At 46.0% G+C, this 21,329-nt stretch overlaps 2 protein-coding genes across 2 annotated transcripts in view; one reads left to right on the top strand and one right to left on the bottom strand.

Annotated features, from left to right (window-relative positions):
• Positions 1-4,015, bottom strand: part of COMMD1 (copper metabolism domain containing 1) — a 142,323-nt gene extending 138,308 nt beyond the window's left edge. Inside the window, exon 1 of the mRNA XM_038751579.1 lies at positions 3,833-4,015. Within this exon, the coding sequence (XP_038607507.1) occupies positions 3,833-4,015 (183 nt within the window). The remainder of the gene's footprint in view (positions 1-3,832) is intronic.
• Positions 4,016-8,496: 4,481 nt separating this feature from the next.
• Positions 8,497-21,025, top strand: CCT4 (chaperonin containing TCP1 subunit 4). The gene is made up of 14 exons (XM_038751652.1): positions 8,497-8,697; positions 13,981-14,033; positions 14,500-14,589; positions 15,459-15,567; positions 16,016-16,158; positions 16,463-16,584; positions 17,199-17,331; positions 18,727-18,866; positions 19,496-19,592; positions 19,694-19,804; positions 19,900-20,030; positions 20,217-20,451; positions 20,630-20,743; positions 20,831-21,025. Exons 1-14 carry the CDS (start codon positions 8,589-8,591, stop codon positions 20,843-20,845), a joined length of 1,602 nt encoding a protein of 533 aa, XP_038607580.1. The 5' UTR covers positions 8,497-8,588; the 3' UTR covers positions 20,846-21,025.
• The last annotated feature ends 304 nt before the right edge of the window (positions 21,026-21,329 follow it).

The following is a 21,329-nucleotide window of genomic DNA, read 5'->3' as shown; positions in this document are numbered from 1 at the left end:
AATAATAACAACAAACAGAACAGAATACACATAAAATCTTATGTTGATGCATAAATGCTGGGGAAACAGTAGTTGACGGTGTGGCCTCGGTAATAGGACTTAATTTTTTCTGTCTCTTTTTTAAACGTATCCTAAAATTAAGAAACCACCTTCAAGCACAGAGAAATCAGTAAAAATTAAAAACAAACTAATAAAACCTCAAGGCAAAGAAAATGATTAAATGCTGAAATTGTTTCCTAGCTGACAAGGACAATTCCAAAAATTCCTCACAAGGAATTTAAGTTGTCTATTATCCTAGCTGACAAGGACAATTCCAAAAATTCCTCACAAGGAATTTAAGCCGTCTATTATTGTTCAAATGCCGACAATTTTCCAAGAGCAGGCCACACAATTAACAACAACAGTCACAGGAAAATGCTGGTCTTTGAAGAGGAAAACTGACCTAATGGTGGAAGAGCTATACCTCAGTGAACATAGTAGCAGCTTTCTTCTGGTATAAACCTGCTTTCACTGTAATTTTCAAAAAAAAACGATTGGGGAAGGGAAGAAGAGGTAGGGATTATAAAGTTTATGATTTGCTAACCTAAAATTATGAGATTTAAAAAACATAGGGCATGACTCTTTCAAAACTAAATAATGGTTCTAGGTTGATTTTAATATTAAGATACCCTCCATGTAGGAGCAGTAATGGCAATAATATCTGTCACCCCTAAATCAATCAATCAATCAATCAATCGTATTTATTGAGCACTTACTGTGTGCAGAGCACTGTACTAAGCGCTTGGGAAGTCCAAGGTGGCAACATATAGAGACAGTCCCTACCCAACATTGGGCTCACAGTCTAGAAGGGGGAGACAGAGAACAAAGCCAAACATACTAACAAAATAAAATAAATAGAATAGATAGGTACAAGTAAAATAAATAGAGTAATAAACATGTACAAGCATATATACATATATACAGGTGCTGTGGGGAAGGGAAGGAGGTAAGGCGGGGGGGATGGAGAGGACATTTCAGAGAATGTGTCTGTGGTATGGTACTCTCCCAAATGCTTAATACATTCATTCATTCAGTCGTATTTATTGAGCGCTTACTGTGTGCAGAGCACTGCACTAAGCGCTTGGGAAGTCCAAGTTGGCAACATAGAGAGACGGTCCCTACCCAACAGCGGGCTCACAGTCTAGAAGGGGAAGACAGACCACCAAACATATTAACAAGATAAAATAAACAGAATAAATATGTACAAGTAAAATAGAGTAATAAATATGGACAACCATATATGCAATGCAATGCAGCCACTATATTAAGCACTTGAAAACTACAAAGAAGTGACGTGTTCCCTGCTCACATGGAGTTTACACTCACCTGCTACTTATTCATGAGTACAGTGCTCTGCACACAGTAAGCGCTCAATAAATATGATTGATTGATTGATTGATTGATTCCCTCTGCCAATTGTCAGCTGTGTGACTTTGGGCAAGTCACTTCACTTCTCTGTGCCTCAGTTCCCTCATCTGTAAAATGGGGATTAAGACTGTGAGCCCCCTGTGGGACATTTATTTTACTTGTACGTATCTATTTATTTTATTTTGTTAGTATGTTTGGTTTTGTCTCCCCCTTTTAGACTGTGAGCTCACTGTTGGGTAGGGACTGTCTCTATATGTTGCCAATTTGTACTTCCCAAGCGCTTAGTACAGAGCTCTGCACACAGTAAGCGCTCAATAAATACGATTGATGATGATGATGACAACCTGATCACCTTGTAACCTCCCCAGCGCTGAGAACAGTGCTTTGCACGTAGTAAGCACTTAATAAATGCTATTATTATTATTAAAAGAAAAAAATTCAGTCTGCACGTCTCCCCACTCGGGTGGTAATAATAATGATGGCATTTATTAAGCGCTTACTGTGTGCAAAGCGCTTAATAAATGCCATCTTTATTATTATGATCCATCCACTAGACACGCTGCTTTTACTGAACGCTTGCTGTGTGCAGAGTACTGTAGTAGGCCCTTGGGAGAGTACAATATAACAGACTTGGTAGACATCGTCTCTGCCCACAAGGAGCTTACAGGATAGAAGGGGAGGCATCATCATCATCATCAAGCGTATTTATTGAGCGCTTACTATGTGCAGAGCACTGTACTAAGCGCTTGGGAAGTACAAATTGGCAACATATAGAGACAGTCCCTACCCAACAGTGGGCTCACAGTCTAAAAGGGGGAGACAGAGAACAAAACCAAACATACTAACAAAATAAAATAAATAGAATAGATATGTACAAGTAAAATAGAGTAATAAATATGTACAAACACATATACATATACACAGGTGCTGTGGGGAAGGGAAGGAGGCAAGATGGGGGGATGGAGAGGGCTCAGTCTGGGAAGGCCTCCTGGAGGAGACATTAAAATAAATTGCAGATTCGTACCAAAGTGCTGCGGAGCTAAGGATGGTGTGGATAAAGGGGACAAATCCAAGTTCAAGGGGCATGCAGAAGGGAGGCGGGGTAGGGGACCTTGTGGACATTTGGACGGCGATGGATTTTGTAAAGTATATTCTGGGTGCACTCGGCAACGTCCTGCCGCCCTACTCACTTGTTGCACAGACCACCCTAGAAGGAACACAACTAGAAAGGGGCAAGAAAGCGCGAGTGGCCCTGCAAAAAACACTACCTCCAAAAGTAATTTCATTCATTCATTCATTCAATCATATTTATTGAGCGCTTACAGTGTGCAGAGCACTGGACTAAGCGCTTGGGAAGTCCAAGTTGGCAACATATAGAGCCGGTCCCTACCCCACAGTGGGCTCACAGTCTAGAAGGGGGAGACAGAGAACAAAACCAAACACATTAACAAAATAGAATAGATATGGACAAGTAAAATAGAGTAATAAATATATACATATATACAGGTGCTGTGGGGAAAGAAATACCATCATTGTTATCAGCGCATAGAACGGTGCTTGGCACGTAGTAAGCGCTTAATACCATCATTATTATCAGCGCATAGAATGGTGCTTGGCACATAGTAAGCGCTCCACGTGTCTGCTGTGTGACCTTGGGCAAGTCACTTAACTTCTCTGGGCCTCAGTGACCTCATCTGTAAAATGGGGATGAAGACTGTGAGCCCCACGTGGGACAACCTGATCACTTTGTATCCCCTCCCAGCGCTTAGAACAGTGCTTTGCACATAGTAAGCGCTTAAGAAATGCCAATTATTATTATTATTATTATTATTATTATTATTATTATTAGAGGGCGAGGCCAACGGGGGAGGGCCAATGAGGTAGGAGCGGGGCCGCTAGAGGGCGAGCGCGAGGCGGAGGGCGGGGCCAACGGGGGAGGGCCAATGAGGTAGGAGCGGGGCCGCTAGAGGGCGAGCGCGAGGCGGAGGGCGGGGCCAACGGGGGAGGGCCAATGAGGTAGGAGCGGGGCCGCTAGAGGGCGAGCGCGAGGCGGAGGGCGGGGCCAACGGGGGAGGGCCAATGAGGTAGGAGCGGGGCCGCTAGAGGGCGAGCGCGAGGCGGAGGGCGGGGCCAACGAGGGAGGGCCAATGAGGTAGGGGAGGGGCCGCTAGAGGGCGAGCGCGAGGCGGAAGGCGGGGCCACAGTAGGGGGCGTGGCCACGGTGGGAGGGCCAATGAGGTAGGGGCGTGGAGAGTGGGCGGGGCCAGAGGACGGGGGCCAATGGGGAAGGGCCAGCGATGTAGGGGCGTGGCGAGTGGGCGGGGCCGATGAAGATGTGGGCGTGGCGTGATGGCTTCCCCCCCCCCCCCAACATCGCCCCCAGCGGCTGAGAGAGGAAGCGTCGGCGCGGGGTGGGTCCCGGTACCTGCAGGAGGCTTCTCATCTTGTCCACGAACGGCCCGAACTGGTCGGGCGGCACGTCCGGGTAGAGCTGGCCCCGCAGCCGCTCCTCCTCCGTGACGCCCGCCGGCTGACCGTGGAAGGCGGCCTGGGCCAGCCCGCTCAGCAGCCCGCTCAGGGGATGCCCGACCTCCGCCTCCGTCGCCATGGCCGGCACGGGACCCGCCCCGCCCCGCGCCGCCCCCCCCACCGAGCGCCCTGCGCGCGCAGCCCCCCCCCACCCCGCCGCCGAGGACGTGCGAGGGAGGGCGCCCCCTACAGGCCCCCGCCCCCCTCCCCACGAGCGCCCTGCGCGCGCAGCCCCCGCCGAAGACGTGCTAGGGAGGGCGCCCCCTACAGGACCCCGCCCCGCCCTCCCCGAGCACCCTGCGCGCGCAGCCCCGCCCCCCGCCGCCGAGGATTTGCGAGGAAGGGCGCCCCCTACAGGCCCCCGCCCCCCTCCCCACGAGCGCCCTGCGCGCGCAGCCCCCGCCGAGGACGTGCTAGGGAGGGCGCCCCCTACAGGACCCCGCCCCGCCCCCTTCCCTCGAGCGCCCTGCGCGCGCAGCCCCCGCCGAGGACGTGCGAGGGAGGGCGCCCCCTACAGGCCCCCGCCCCGCCCCCTCCCGAGCGCCCTGCGCGCGCAGCCCCCGCCGAGGACGTGCGAGGGAGGGCGCCCCCTACAGGCCCCCGCCCCGCCCCCTTCCCTCGAGCGCCCTGCGCGCGCAGCCCCCGCCGAGGACGTGCGAGGGAGGGCGCCCCCTACAGGCCCCCGCCCCGCCCGCTTCCCTCGAGCGCCCTGCGCGCGCCGCCCCCGCCGAGGACGTGCGAGGGAGGGCGCCCCCTACAGGCCCCCCGCCCCACCCCGCCCCCCCCCAGCACCCTGCACGCGCAGCCCCCGCCGAGGACGTGCGAGGGAGGGCGCCCCCTACAGGCCCCCGCCCCGCCCCCTCCCGAGCGCCCTGCGCGCGCAGCCCCCCCCACCCCGCCGCCGAGGACGTGCGAGGGAGGGCGCCCCCTACAGGCCCCCCCCCCCCCCCCCCCCCCCCCCCCCCGCGAGCGCCCTGCGCGCGCAGCCCCCGCCGAGGACGTGCGAGGGAGGGCGCCCCCTACAGGCCCCCGCCCCGCCCCCTCCCGAGCGCCCTGCGCGCGCAGCCCCCGCCGAGGACGGGCGAGGGAGGGCGCCCCCTACAGGCCCTCGGCGCCTCTGCACCGCCCCACCCGGGCCTGACCACCGCCCACCCCGCCTTCATTCATTCATTCAGTCAGTCAGTCATTCATTCATTCATCGTATGTATTGAGCGCTTACTGTGTGCAGAGCACTGTACTAAGCGCTTGGGAAGTACAAGTCGGCCTGAGCGCTGTACTAATCACTTTTTTCAATTGGTATTTAAGTTCTTACTGTGTGCCACGCACTGAATTATACACTGGGTTAGACACAAACTAATAAGGTTGGACACAGTCCGTGTCCTATTCTTTCATTCCTTCAATCGTATTTATTGAGCGCTTACTGTGTGCAGAGCACTGGACTAAGCGCTTGGGAAGTACAAGTTGGCAACATATACAGTCCCTACCCAACAACGGGCTCACAGTCTAGAATGGAATGCCCGTTTTACGGATCATCATCATCAATCGTATTTATTGAGCGCTTACTATGTGCAGAGCACTGTACTAAGCGCTCGGGAAGTACAAACTGGCAACATTGGTAGGGTAGACAGTCCCTACCCAACATTGGGCTCACAGTCTAAAAGAACTGAGGCACAGAGAAGTCAAAGAAGCAGCGTGGCTCAGTGGAAAGAGCTCGGGCTTTGAAGCCAGAGGTCATGGGTTCAAATCCCGGCTCCGCCAACTGTCAGCTGGGTGACTTTGGGCAAGTCACTTCACTTCTCTGGCCCTCAGTTCCCTCATCTGTAAAATGGGGATGAAGACTGTGAGCCCCCAGTGGGACAACCTGATCACCTTGTAACCTCCCCAGCGCTTAGAACAGTGCTTTGCACATAGTAAGCGCTTAATAAATGCCATTATTATTATTATTATTATTATTATCTAGAGACGGTCCCTACCCAACAACAGGCTCCCAGTCTAGAAGGGGGAGACAGACAACAAAACAAAACATGTGGACAGGTGTCAGATCATCAGAATAAGTAGAAATAAAGCTAGATGCACACCATTAACAAAATAAATAGAATAGTAAATATGTACAAGTAAAATAGAGTAATAAATCTGTACAATTAATCAATCGTATTTATTGCACACTTACTGTGTGCAGAGCACTGTACTAAGTGCTTGGGAAGTACAAGTCGGCAACATAAGAGAGACGGTCCCTACGCAACAACGGGCTCCCAGTCTAGAAGGGGGAGACAGAGAACAAAACAAAACATGTGGACAGGTGTCAAATCATCAGAATAAGTAGAAATAAAGCTAAATGCACACCATTAACAAAATAAATAGAATAGTAACTATGTACAAGTAAAATAGAGTAATAAATCTGTACAATCAACTGATCAATCGTATTTATTGCACACTTACTGTGTGCAGAGCGCTGTACTAAGTGCTTGGGAAGCACAAGTCGGCAACATAAGAGAGACGGTCCCTACCCAACAACGGGCTCCCAGTCTAGAAGGGGGAGACAGACAACAAAACAAAACATGTGGACGGGTGTCAAATCATCAGAATAAGTAGAAATAAAGCTAAACACACACCATTAACAAAATAAATAGAATACTAAATATGTACAAATAAAATAGAGTAATAAATCTGTACAAACAATCAACTGATCAATTGTATTTACTGCACACTTACTATGTGCAGAGCGCTGTACTAAGTGCTTGAGAAGGACAAGTTGGCAACATAGAGAGACGGTCCGTACCCAACAGTGGGCTCACAGTCAGTCATTCAATCGTTTTTATTGAGCGCTTACTGTGTGCAGAGCACTGTACTGAGCGCTTGGGAAATACAAGTCGGCAACATAGAGAGGCGGTCCCTACCCAACAACAGGCTCACAGGCTAGAAGGGGGAGACGGACAACAAAACATGTAGACAGGTGTCAAAACCGTCAAAATAAATAGAATTACAGCTCTATTCATTCATTGTCGTATTTATTGAGCGCTTACTGTGTGCAGAGCACTGTACTGAGCGCTTGGGAAGTACAAGTCGGCAACACAGAGAGACGGTCCCTACCCAACAACAGGCTCACACCTCCTTCCCCTCCCCACATCACCTGTATATATTTATATATATATATATATGTGTGTGTGTGTGTTTGTATGTATTTATTACTCTATTTTATTTGTACATATTCCATTTTATTTTGTTAATATGTTTTGTTTTGTTCTGTCTCCCCCTTCTAGACTGTGAGCCCGCTGTTGGGTAGGGACCGTCTCTAGATGTTGCCGACTTGTCCATCAGTCAATCAATCAGTCGTATTTATTGAGCGCTTACTGTATGCAGAGCACTGTACTAAGCGCTTGGGAAGTACAAGTTGGCAACATATAGAGACAGTCCTTCCCAAGCTTGTCCTTCCCAAGTGCTTAGTACAGTGCTCACAGTAAGCGCTCAATACATATGATTGAATGAATAGTAAGTGCTTAACAAATGCCATCATTATTATTATTATTACTATTCTATCCTGTGAGCCCGTTGTTGGGTAGGGACCGTCTCTGTATGATGCCGCCTTGTGCTCTGCACACCGTAAGCGCTCAATAAATACGATTGAATGAATGAATGAATGAATGAATGAAGGAGGCCTTCCCAAACTGAGCCCCTTCCTTCCTCTCCCCCTCGTCCCCCTCTCCATCCCCCCATCTTACCTCCTTCCCTTCCCCACAGCACCTGCATATACGTAGATATGTTTGTACATATTTTTTTACTCTATTTATTTTATTTGTACATATCTATTCTATTTATTTTATTTTGTTAGTATGTTTGTTTTTGTTCCCTGTCTCCCCTTTTTAGACTGTGAGCCCACTGTCGGGTAGGGACCGTCTCTGTTGCCAATCTGTACTTCCCAAGCGCTTAGTACAGTGCTCTGCACATAGTAAGCGCTCAATAAATACGATTGACGATGATGATGAATAGTAAGCGCTTAACAAATGCCATCATCATTATTATTATTATTATTCTAGCCTGTGAGCCCGTTGTTGGGTAGGGACCGTCTCTGCATGATGCCGCCTTGTGCTCTGCACGCCGTGAGTGCTCAATAAATACGAATGAATGAATGAATGAATGAATGAATGAATTTTTTTTGAATATTTATTTATTTATTTATTTTACTTGTACATTTCTATCCTATTTTATTTTGTTGGTATGTTTGGTTCTGTTCTCTGTCTCCCCCTTTTAGACTGTGAGCCCACTGTTGGGTAGGGACTGTCTCTATTTGTTGCCAATTTGTACTTCCCAAGCGCTTAGTACAGTGCTCTGCACATAGTAAGCGCTCAATAAATACGATTGATTGATTGATTGAATGAATGAATGAATGAATGAATGAATGACGAAACGGGCGGTCAGGCGCGCGGCGGCCCCCCTCCCCGTGACGTCACTGCGGCGTGCGTCGGGGGAATCCCCTCCCCGTGACGTCACCGCCGCGCGCCGCTTTCTGGAAGCTTCGCGGCCGCGCCGGGGCGTGAGGCGCCACAGGCCGGGGCCGAGCTGCCGCCATCGTCGTCCATCCGTTTCCATCCGTCTCCATCCGCCGCCATCCTCCGCCATCCGCCGCCCCCGAGCCCATCCGAGGCCAGGCCGAGATGCCGGAGACCGTGTCCCCCCGGGGCGGCCCGGCCGGGGCCAAAGGGGCCTACCAGGACCGCGATAAACCCGCCCAGATCCGCTTCAGCAACATCTCGGCCGCCAAAGGTACCGCCCCACAGCAACCGGCGACGCTCAATCCGTTAAACAATTAATCAATTAATGATGCCCTTTGATAAGCGCTTACTATGTGCTAAACACTGTGCTAAGCGCTGGGGAGGTTACAAGGCGATCAGCTTGTCCCACGGGGGGCTCACAGTCTTCACCCCCATTTTACAGAGGAGGGGACTGAGGCCCACATAATAATAATAATAGTGGTATTTGTTAAGCGCTTACTATGTGCTAAACGTGGGGACGTTACAAGCTGATCAGGTTGTCCCACGGGGGGCTCACAGTCTTCACCCCCATTTTACAGAGGAGGGGACTGAGGCCTACAGAATAATAATAATAGTGGTATTTGTTAAGCGCTTACTATGTGCTAAACGCTGGGGACGTTACAGCTGATCAGGTTGTCCCACGGGGGGCTCCCAGTCTTCACCCCCATTTTACAGAGGAGGGGACTGAGACCTACAGAATAATAATAATAGTGGCATTTGTTAAGCGTTTACTATGTGCTGAGCGCTGGGGAGGTTACAAGGCGATCAGGTTGTCCCACGGGGGGCTTACAGTCTTCATCCCCCATTTTACAGAGGAGGGGACTGAGGCCCACAGAATAATAATAATAGTGGCATTTGTTAAGCGTTTACTATGTGCTAAGCGCTGGGGACGTTACAAGCTGATCAGGTTGTCCCACGGGGGGCTCACAGTCTTCTCCCCCATTTTACAGAGGAGGGGACTGAGGCCTACAGAATAGTAATAATAATAATAGTGGTATTTGTTAAGCTCTTATTATGTGCTAAGCGCTGGGGAGGTTACAAGGCGATCAGGTTGTCCCACGGGGAGCTCACAGTCTTCATCCCCCATTTTACAGAGGAGGTGACTGAGGCCCCCAGAATAATAATAATAATAGTGGTATTTGTTAAGCGTTTACTATGTGCAAAGCACTGTTCTAAGCGCTGGGGAGGTTACAAGGTGATCAGGTTGTCCCATGGGGGGGCTCATAGTCTTCATCCCCCATTTTATAGAGGAGGTGACTGAGGCCCACAGAATAATAATAATCATAGTGGCATTTGTTAAGCGTTTACTATGTGCTAAGCGCTGGGGACATTACAAGCTGATCAGGTTGTCCCACGGGGGGCTCACAGTCTTCATCCCCCATTTTACAGAGGAGGGGACTGAGGCCTACAGAATAGTAATAATAATAATAGTGGTATTTGTTAAGCTCTTATTATGTGCTAAGCGCTGGGGAGGTTACAAGGCGATCAGGTTGTCCCACGGGGAGCTCACAGTCTTCATCCCCCATTTTACAGAGGAGGTGACTGAGGCCCCCAGAATAATAATAATAATAGTGGTATTTGTTAAGCGTTTACTATGTGCAAAGCACTGTTCTAAGCGCTGGGGAGGTTACAAGGTGATCAGGTTGTCCCATGGGGGGGCTCATAGTCTTCATCCCCCATTTTATAGAGGAGGTGACTGAGGCCCACAGAATAATAATAATGATAGTGGCATTTGTTAAGCGCTTACTATGTGCAAAGCACTGTACTTAGCGCTGGGGAGGTTACAAGGCGATCAGGTTGTCCCACGGGGGGCTCACAGTCTTCATCCCTCATTTTATAGAGGAGGTGACTGAGGCCCACAGAATAATAATAATAATAGTGGTATTTGTTAAGCGTTTACTATGTGCAGAGCACTGTTCTAAGCGCTGGGGAGGTTACAGGGTGATCAGGTTGTCCCACAGGAGGCTCACAGTCTTAATCCCCATTTTACAGATGAGGGAACTGAGGCCCGGAGAAGTGAAGTGACTTGCCCAAAGTCACACAGCTGGCAATTGGCGGAGCCGGGATTTGAACCCATGACCTCTGACTTCAAAGCCCGTGCTCTTGCCAGTGAGCCACACTGCTTAATTGTCTCCCCCTTCTAGACTGTGAGCCCGTTGTCGGGTAGGGACCTTCACTATCTCTTGTCGATTTGTCCTCCCCAAGCGCTTAGTACAGTGCTCTGCACACAGTAAGCGCTCAGTAAATACGACTGAATGAATTGCTATTGACGCCTTTCTTGTTTCATTATCTGTCCCTGCCTTCTAGACTGGCAGCCTGTTGTTGGGTAGGGACCGTCTCTATATGTTGCCGATTTGTGCTTCCCAAGTGCTTAGTACAGAGCTCTGCACACAGTAAGCGCTCAATAAATACAGTTGAATCAATGAATGAAATGCAAGGTGATCAGGTTATCCCACATGGGGCTCACAGCCTTCATCCTCATTTTACAGGTGAGGGAACTGAGGCACAGAGAAGTGAAGTGACTTGCCCAAAGTCACACAGCTAATTGGCGGCGGAGCCGGGATTCGAACCCATGACCTGTGACTCCCAAACCCGGGCCATGTTGCTTTTCTGAGTATGGAAGCATGCCCCTAAGTATGGAAATCAGGACCTGGGTTCTAATCCCTTCTCCGCCACTCCTCTGCTGTGTGTCTTCGGGCATGCCGTTTCACTTCCCAGCGCTTAGAACAGTGTTTGGCACATAGTAAGCGCTTAACAAACGCCGCCATTATTATTATTCTCTGGGCCTCAGTTACATCATCTGTAAAATGGGGATAATAATAATAATGATGGTATTTAAGCGCTTACTATGTGTAGAGCACTGTTCTAAGTGCTGGGGGATACGAGGCGATCAGGTTGTCCTATGTGGGGCTCACAGTCTTAATCCCCATTTTATAGATGAGGTAACTGAGGCACAGAGAATTGAAGTGGCTTGCCCAAGGTCACACAGCTGACAAGTGGCTGAGCTGGCATTCGAACCCATGACCTCTGACTCCCAATCAATCAGTCGTATTTATTGAGTGGACTCCCAAGCCCGCGCTCTTTCCATTGAGCCACGCTGCTTCTCTAATGTTGGTATATGTTAAGCGCTTACTGTGTGCCAAGCACTGTTCTAAGCGCTGGGGTAATAATAATGTTGGTGTATCATCAATCGTATTTATTGAGCGCTTACCATGTGCAGAGCACTGTACTAAGTGCTTACTATGCGCCAAGCGCTGGGGTAGATATAAGGTAATCAGGTTGTCCCACGTGAGGCTAACAGTCTTCACCCCCATTTTACAGAGGGGGATAAGGGAACCGAGGCACTGAAAAGTGACTTGCCCAAGGTCACACAGCTGACAAGCGGCGGAGTTGGGATTAGAACCCATGACCTCTGACTCCAAGCCCGGGCTCTTGCCGCTAAAATTAAAACGGAGCCCCACGAGGGACAACCTGATTATCCTGCATTCATTCATTCCTATTTAATAGTCATTCTTCTATTCATTTATCATGTTCGTTCACTGTAACATTCCACCACTTGTCAACTGTGTGACTTTGGGCAAGTCACTTAACTTCTCTGGGCCTCAGTTCCCTCATCTGTAAAATGGGGATGAAGACTGTGAGCCCCACGTGGGACAACCTGATCACCTTGTAAATTCCCCAGCGCTTAGAACAGTGCTCTGCACATAGTAAGCGCTTAATAACTGCCATTATTATTATTATTATTCATTCAGGCGTATTTATTGAGCGCTTACTGTGTGCAGAGCACTGTACAAAGCGCTTGGGAAGTATAAATCAGCAACATCTAGAGACGGTCCCTACCCAACAACGGGCTCCCAGTCTAGAAGGGGAGACAATGAAGGGACAGTGAAACAATGAAACAAGTAGACAGGTGTCAATACCATCAGAATAGATAAATAGAATTATAACTACACATCATTAATCACAGTAACAAATACGTTACTAATATACACAAGTGCTGTGGGGAGGGGAGGAGGAGCAGAGGAAAGGGGAAGGCCAATATAAATCTTATTTATTGAGCGCTCACTGTGTGCCGCCCACTGTACTAAGCGCTTGGGAACTACGATTCAGCAGCAGAGACAATCCCTGCCCACAATGGGCTCACACTCTAGTATCTACCCCGGCGCTCAGAACAGTGCTTGGCACATAGTAAGTGCTTAACAAATGCCAGAAATTATTATATTCTCTTTCCTACATAGACCTCTCCGGTATTTCAGTCCCTCGAGAAGTGATTAGGAATCACCGGTACAGTGTTCATGTTCCAGAGTCAGGAGGATCTGGGTTTTAATCCCAGGCCCCCCACTTATCTGCCATGTGATCTTGGGCAAGTCACTTCTCTGTGCCTCAGTTTCCTCATCTGTGAAATGAGGATTAGGACTGTGTCCGTATGAGCTCGTTGTGGCAGGAATGTCTATTATACTGTACTATATTATACTGTCCCAGCGTATACTATATATATATATATAGCGTATATATACTACATACTATATTATACTGCATTATACTGTCCCAGCGTTTTGGACCCAGTGCGCACTAAATACGAATAAATGAATAAACCTGATTTGCTTGTATTCACTCCAGTGCTTAATACAGTGCCCCGCACATAGCATCATTATTATTATTGTTATTATTATTAGCAGGCCATTCGTATCCTCAGTTTAGAGTCAGAAGATGATAGAAGTTTGGGGAGGTTTTTCATAGATTATAGAGCACGTTCATAATGAAGTGAGAATAAAGTCTTGGTTTCCCGTCCACCCAGTTCAGTATCTCTTATCCAAAATGCTCCTTTTGATCCTGCCTCCTTCCAGGCAGGAGTGATCAGATTTCTAAACCCAGTTTGGGCAGGTTGTTGTCCCCAGGGTAGCTTGCCTGGTGTGGCCTGCAGGCACCCCGTCCATAGGATATTGCATAATCAAGATTATAAGTGAAATTTTCTATTCCACAGAAAGTATCTGCAGTCATTTTTCATGGTTGTATCCACTTTTTGTGGCTCAGTTTCTTTGGGCCAAGGACAAGGTAGTATTTCAGACCAAATTCATCTGCGTCACTGGACCTACTGAAAGCTTTATTGAAGATAAGCGTAGGCTTATGCCTCCACAGTCATTCAACTGTTATTACTTGAAATTGGTTGTAAACATCATATTTTCTATCCATTTTATTAGCAGTTACTTCACACCAGCTTGAACAGCTACTGTTGTCATTATCCTTCATGTAAAATAAAGCAGTCAAAAATCTCTATCAGTACTTGAAATTTGTTCGTTTGTTGTTTTTGTTGGTAGTAAGTGCTTACTGTTTGATTTTACCATCTTGGTATTTGGAGGAGAGTACAATGCACGTATTTCCCACAATTGAATGTGTTGCCATATTGTGGAAAGATGTATTTTTGATCTTGTGATATTGATCTTTTTTAGCCGAAGGGGCTTTCCTTTCATTGACGATGTTGATTTTTTTTCCCCCTTTTTTGCCTCCTTCCCAGCGGTTGCTGATGCTATTAGAACAAGCCTCGGACCAAAAGGAATGGATAAAATGGTAAAAACTGCTCTTTTTCCTTCAAAATCTTGGAACACAAATAAATTGGTCTTGATGACACCATGTCAATGTCAGAAGCCTTTATGGAGCACCTGCTGGTGTATAGTGCTATTTTTAGATGCTTTAAGATTACAAAAAAAGGAGATCTCTCTCCCTTCCAGGACATTCTTCAAGAATGAGGAAGGACAAGTTGTCAGACAATAACATTTATGTCTAAGAATGCATGAATAAAACTTTATGTACAAGAACACAAAAAATATAATTGCTATTTTCATATTATCCCTGGCTATTAGTCCAATATGTTTATCTAAAAATACATTTTAAGAAACAGTGAGATGGGTGATAGAGAAAAATAGGGATTTGTGGTAAATGGCCTCTTAAACTGCCAAACTGCTGGGTTTGTGAATATTCTTTAACAAGTTTAATGGATACTGAGCTTTTTAAAATTTGTTATTTAAACTTTCAGATTCAAGATGGAAAAGGAGATGTGACCATTACTAATGATGGAGCCACTATTCTAAAACAAATGCAAGTTTTGCACCCAGCAGCCAGAATGGTATTAATTTTAAATTTGTTCTATGAAAATGAAAACCTTAAAAGGATACCTTTTGGGAAAGAATAATGCCTGAAGAGTTTTCTATGAGTTAAAACTGTTTTTGTACAGAATTTTGTGGATATTTTTATGGTAAAAGATATTTAACGGCATTTCCTTCAACTAAGTGATTTATCTGTTAGTCATTACCTAATGAAGAAACCTATGAGAAGCAGCGTGGCTCAGTGGAAAGAGCATGGGCTTTGGAGTCAGAGGTCATGGGTTCAAATCCCAGCTCCGCCAATTGTCATCTGTGTGACTTTGGGCAAGTCGCTTAACTTCTCTGTGCCTCGGTTACCTCATCTGTAAAATGGGGATGAAGACTGTGAGCCCCCCCGTGGGACAACCTGATCACCTTGTAACCACCCCAGCGCTTAGAACAGTGCTTTGCACATAGTAAGCACTTAATAAATGCCGTCATTATTGTTATTACAAGCAGAACAAGTCACTGAGCTTCTGACAGTATATTTAGATCAGACTTTCTGCGGCCTTTTAGTGGCGTGTAGTTTAATTTTAGGCTGTTACCTTCGGATGAAAGTCTTATGTGTACAACAGATTAATGCAACTAAATCACTCTTGATTTGGGCTCTACTGTGAGTTTAGGCCTGCTAAAGTCCAACTGCCTATATTCCATAATTTCTTTCCTGATAGTGGTGGCGAGGCAGGCTGATGAAGTAATTAATTGTAATTGATCAATCTCGTATTTATAGGGCACTGTACTAAGTGCTTAGTGGAGTACAACAGACACACTCCCTGCCCACAGAGTGTAATGAGAATCTAACCCAATAATAGGTTTGTAGTGAGTATAACTTGTGTATGTTTTGGTTCCCTAGCTGGTGGAGCTGTCCAAAGCCCAAGATATTGAAGCGGGTGATGGCACTACATCTGTTGTAATTATTGCTGGGTCTCTGCTGGACTCCTGTACCAAACTTCTTCAAAAGGGTAGGTAGCTTAGATGGTAGCTAAACGATACAGCAAAAGATGGAACGTAGAAATTACGATGTAAAAGCTTTGAGGACATTTATTTTGAGGTAACCTTTCCAAGCACTTAGTATGAGTGCTGTGTGCCCAGTTGATGTTCAGAAAATAGGATCCTCTTTCTCAAGTGGATTTTAAATTTGTTTCTGCTTCACTTAACACATGTATGAGTGCTTTCTTATTCTCCCTCATAGAGGTTTTGGGTTATTGCTCACCCCTGAACCTAAAAGTAGTATCCAGTCAGCAGAAAGGCAGCCCAGAAATTAAAGGGGCAATCTACAGTGGGGACTCCCGACATTTTCTATGAAAAATTTGGAAGATATAGCATCAGATAATTTAAGAATATTTTGTGTCATAAAGTGCGTTTACCGTCTATTAAATTCGGCTAACAGCTTGACTTTCAAACTGGCAGGGATACACCCAACCATCATTTCAGAGTCATTCCAGAAGGCTGTGGATAAGGGTGTTGAAATCTTAACTAAAATGGCCCAACCTGTGGAACTGAGTGATAGAGAGACTTTGTTGAACAGTGCGACCACTTCCCTGAACTCAAAGGTAAGAAGAAATGAGACTCATTTTGCAAGTCACCAAGCCACCTGATGTGTTAAGGGTAAAAAACTGAAGAGTTCAGCTTTAAGCCCCTACAGGGTGGTTACCGACTTGGAAGTAAAAAACTGTTTTGCCAGTATAGTTATTTTCTTTTGTTTTTGTTTGGGGGGCGGGGGGCTATGTGTTTGTGATGAAAAATTGGTAATAGTTATCAATGGAGAAAATCAGGATGATGTTCCACTCTTTGTAACTTGATTTTTCCCATCACGCTGCTTCGGAAGTTGATTTCACTTTCGTTAAATTTATGCAGGTTGTATCTCAGTACTCAAGCCTGCTTTCTCCAATGAGCGTAGATGCAGTGATGAAGGTGATCGACCCAACCACCGCCACGAGTGTAGATCTTCGAGACATTAAGATAGTTAAAAAGCTGGGGTGAGAAACTCTATATGTTTTCAGCAATGAACGTAAGATTTAAACTAGCCAAGAGAGGTAGGGACTGTCTGTATGTTGTCAGCTTGTATTTCCCAAGCGCATAGTACAGTGCTCTGCACACAGTAAATACTCAATACAGTTGAATGAATGAATAAGGGTGAGTTTATATGTCTTAGAAGTCAGGCAGTAGATGAAATGACTATCATCTGTCTGTTAAGTACCATGGTTGTGGTTGTGCTCCAATTTAAACCAGCTTGTGTTTCCCAAGCGCTTAGTACAGTGGTCTGCACACAGTAAATGCTCAATACAGTTGAATGAATGAATAAGGGTGAGTTTATATGTCTTAGAAGTCAGGCACATAATAAACGCTCAATAAATACAATTGAATGAATGAATAAGGGTGAGTATATGTCTTAGAAGTCAGGCAGTAGATGAAATGACTATAATCTGTCTGTTAAATACCATGGTTGTGGTTGTGCTCCAATTTAAACCACAGTTAAATTGGAGCACTTGTTCCACTAGTGAGATACAATACCGATTTGGGGGGCTTGGATTTTTTTTTAAGTGCTCACATGTTTAGCTCATCACTCTTTTTCCCTGTCCCCCCCCCTTAGAGGTACTATTGATGATTGCGAATTGGTAGAAGGCTTGGTCCTCACGCAGAAGGTGGCAAATACTGGTGTGACCAGAGTCGAAAAAGCCAAGATTGGCCTTATTCAGTTTTGCTTGTCTGCTCCCAAAACAGATGTAAGTATGAACCGGCTGGTGGAAGTGTTCAGTTTTGAAGAGATGGGTGGTCTAGTTTTCAAACCCAGCAAACAGGCTGGTCTGCTAGGCAGGCAGCCAAAATGGGGGCTTTCTGGCCTGTTGAGTCTTGGAAACCTGTTCCTTCTAAGTCCTCCTTGGCCCCCGAAAATTCCTGCCCCTGTTTAGCCCCCGTGCTGAAGATGAAAAGGTGGCATCTCTAGGATCAGATTACATTTTTTCACGGTGGCGTGGTAAAACAACAGCTGCTGCACCAATCTGCTGCTAACCTGAGACAGAAGGCTAGATTGAGCCTAGGCCGAGCCCGGCCCCAGACCATGCTAGAGCCTCCTGTTTGTTCCAAATTTACCTTTGGACCTGGTGTTCAAAGGAAAAGGGTTACAATTTTCTGCCTTAATCAGTTCTATCACACCCTAAAAAATCCCTCCTCCAGCAAGCCTCCCCCAGTTCATTCCTGGCATTTTAAATAGAAGAAATCCACCAGCCGTATCTAGGATTTAATCATTTGCTTGTATTTATCGAGCGCTTCCTCTGTAAAGAGCACTGAACACTGTACTAAGCGCTTGGGGAAATGAGAAACAGATTTGGAAGACACAGTCCCCGTCCACCGTGAGCCAAGGGCTGAGGGTGGGGTGAATATCAAGCGCTTAGAACAGTGCGCAGCATTTAGAACGTCATCATCATCATCAGTTGTATTTATTGAGCGCTTACTATGTGCAGAGCACTGTACTAAGCGCTTGGGAAGTACAAGTTGGCAACATATAGAGACAGTCCCTACCCAGCAGTGGGCTCACAGTCTAAAAGGGGGAGACAGAGAACATAAACCAAACATACTAACAAAATAAAATAAATAGAATAGCTATGGACAAGTAAAATAGAGTAATAAATATGTACATACATATATACAGGTAATAACAGTGCTTAGCACATAGCGCTTAATAAATGCCATTATTATTATTAAATGTTTAAGGGGTTCGAATTGGGAGTGTCCAGGCAAACCAGAGAGGAGGGTAGTTAGGGGAAAATAAGGGTTTTGTCAGGTGGTCTTTGGGATATGAAGTGGGGTAGGGGAGTTCTAGGCCAGAGGTGAGAACGTGGGTATTTATACATTTATTTATTTCCAGTTTTGGTGTTTCTTCCCCATTAGAGTGTAAGCTCCTTAGCGGATAGGCAACATATCACTTTATAAGAGCTTAGCCCAGTGCATTGCACCAAGCAGGTGTCCAATAAATACAAATACTACCCACTACTAGAATCAATCGTATTTACTAGAAATGATAGTGCAATCTCCTGCTACTTGGGAAAGTCTTCGATATGGGTTGGAACATATCTTTCCCAAGCCAAATTGCTAACTCTACATTATCTTTTCCTCAACAGATGGAAAACCAAATTGTTGTTTCTGACTATGCTCAGATGGACAGAGTTTTGCGTGAAGAGAGAGCCTACATCCTAAACCTGGTGAAGCAAATTAAGAAAACTGGATGTAACGTGCTTCTAATACAGAAGTCTATTCTCAGGTCTGTCAGTTGTGTTAGGGAAACAAACTGCTTATTATTTAGGTTTTAGAATATTTTAATTGCCCTATTTCAGGAATTAAACATAGACAGTTAGCCAACTCTGAGGGCTCGGCGACTTTGCACACCATCTGGCAAATCTGTGAATTTAGGAATAATGCGTAGCTTTTCTAATTGGATCCCAGGAGGATAGAGAACAAGAAAATATCCTGCCAATAAAGGGTTGTAATTGCCAATTTTTCCACTTGGTTATTATGAAAATGTTTGTTTTCAATTATCCTTGAATAGTCTGATGTATCCCAATCGGGGGCCAATTTACTAATAAGAGAGGTGAGGAAGTCGTGCTTTCTACTTCTGCTTATCGTTTTGACCTTCTGAGTGGCTTAGTGACTTTAAAATACCGTAGGGACCTAATGATGAGTTAAATAGTCCGATTTACTTTTTATTTGGCCATGGTGAAAGATAGCTTTAGTACACTACTTGGCACACGTAAATACTGTTATTACTACAGTCAGTGCTATTTATCGAGCGCTTAATGTTTACAGAGCACTGTCCTAAGCGCGTAATATTGTTAAATAGTTGAACGTAGGGTTTTTCATGTCAAGTTTTTTGGTTTTTTTTTTTTGTTTTAGAGATGCTCTTAGTGATCTGGCTTTGCATTTTCTGAACAAAATGAAGATAATGGTGGTCAAAGATATTGAAAGAGAAGACATTGAATTTACTTGTAAGGTAAGTGAAGTCGTTCTTATCATGAAATGATTCATTTGAATTGGTGGACTCAGTAGGTAGTATAATTCATCACTTGTGCCTTTCAAATTTGGTTTTTACAGACCATTGGAACCAAACCAGTTGCTCACATTGACCAGTTCACTGCTGAAATGCTGGGCTCTGCAGAGGTAGCAGAGGAAGTCAATTTAAATGGCTCAGGCAAGCTGCTTAAGGTAATGAGCGTAATTAATGAGCGTAATTTGCAAGTTTCAAAAATGCCCTTGTTTTTCCTTCTCAGATATCTGACTGCACTCTTTATTTGCTGCAGATTACAGGCTGTGCAAGTCCTGGGAAAACAGTTACAATTGTGGTTCGTGGCTCTAACAAATTGGTGATTGAAGAAGCTGAGCGTTCGATTCACGACGCTCTGTGTGTCATTCGCTGTCTAGTGAAAAAGAGGTAGTGTGCCTTTATCACTCCTTTCTCTTTGCCAATTCCTTCCACCGAGGGTGAAGTCTTACCACACGTGAATATTATTACCAGCGCAATTTGGAGGGAGGGGGTGGGTTCGCTGCCTTTTTTTTTTAACTGACTTTTCTATTTGGGGGAGGGGGAAAAAACTGAATCTCTGTCTGTGATTTTCAGAGCTCTGATTGCAGGAGGCGGTGCTCCAGAGATAGAGCTGGCCTTGCGTTTAACCGAATACTCCCGCGCTTTGAGTGGCATGGAGTCCTACTGTGTACGTGCTTTTGCAGATGCCATGGAAGTCATTCCCTCTACGCTGGCTGAAAATGCGGGCCTTAATCCCATTTCCACTGTCACAGAACTACGAAACAGACATGCGCAAGGAGAGAAAACCGCCGGCATCAACGTTCGAAAGGTAGCACTTCCAACTCGTGGTATTTTGAACTTGCAGGGTCTGCAACGTATTTCTAGATATCAGACTATTCCCCAAAGACTTCATTGTATTGATTGGAATTCAATAGAAATAAAACTTTGATGTTTCATAGAGAGGAATCGAAAGGTATCCACACTAAAAAAGGTAATCATTCTTGAAGGGTGGAATTTCCAACATTTTGGAGGAGTTGGTGGTCCAGCCCTTGTTGGTGTCGGTCAGTGCTCTGACCTTGGCTACCGAAACGGTCCGCAGTATCCTCAAGATCGACGATGTGGTGAGTGGATTTGAAGAATTCTGCCGCTTTACTCTTCTTCCATACCAACTCATGTCCAGTTTCACAACTTGTTTTTCTCCTTCCCAGGTGAACACTCGATAAACTAGCCAGTGATACGGAGGTGATTTAAAGAATATACAGCTATAGTGGCAGTGTCGCTGTGGTGTTTTTTGTCATTGTTCTGAAGACTCTGTTTCTTTGCCGAATCCCTGTGCTGGGCTTCCAGTTGGCACCCACTTGAAAACTGTCAACACAAATAAAAATTTTTTGTTTCGAAAAGCATCTCTCTCTCTCTTTTGAAGAGTTTAATATCTGGAATTGTTTTCTGAGGGGAGATTCAGTGTGATGACACTATAATTCTGGTGGAATTTATTAAGCGCTTACTATAATAGTAATGGCGTTTGTTAGGTGCTTACTATGTGCAAAGCACTGTTCTAAGCGCTGGGGGGGGATACAAGGTGATCAAGTCGTCCCACATGGGGCTCACAGTCTTAATCTCCGTTTTACAGATGGAGTAACTGAGGCTCAGAGAAGTTAAGTGACTTGCCCAAGGTCACACAGCAGACATGTGGCATGTGTTACTATG

Source organism: Tachyglossus aculeatus, chromosome 9, assembly GCF_015852505.1.
Source record: "Tachyglossus aculeatus isolate mTacAcu1 chromosome 9, mTacAcu1.pri, whole genome shotgun sequence".
Taxonomy (NCBI): domain Eukaryota; kingdom Metazoa; phylum Chordata; class Mammalia; order Monotremata; family Tachyglossidae; genus Tachyglossus; species Tachyglossus aculeatus.
The sequence above is the reverse complement of the archived record's forward strand: the minus strand, read 5'-3'. Positions and strand labels throughout refer to the sequence as shown.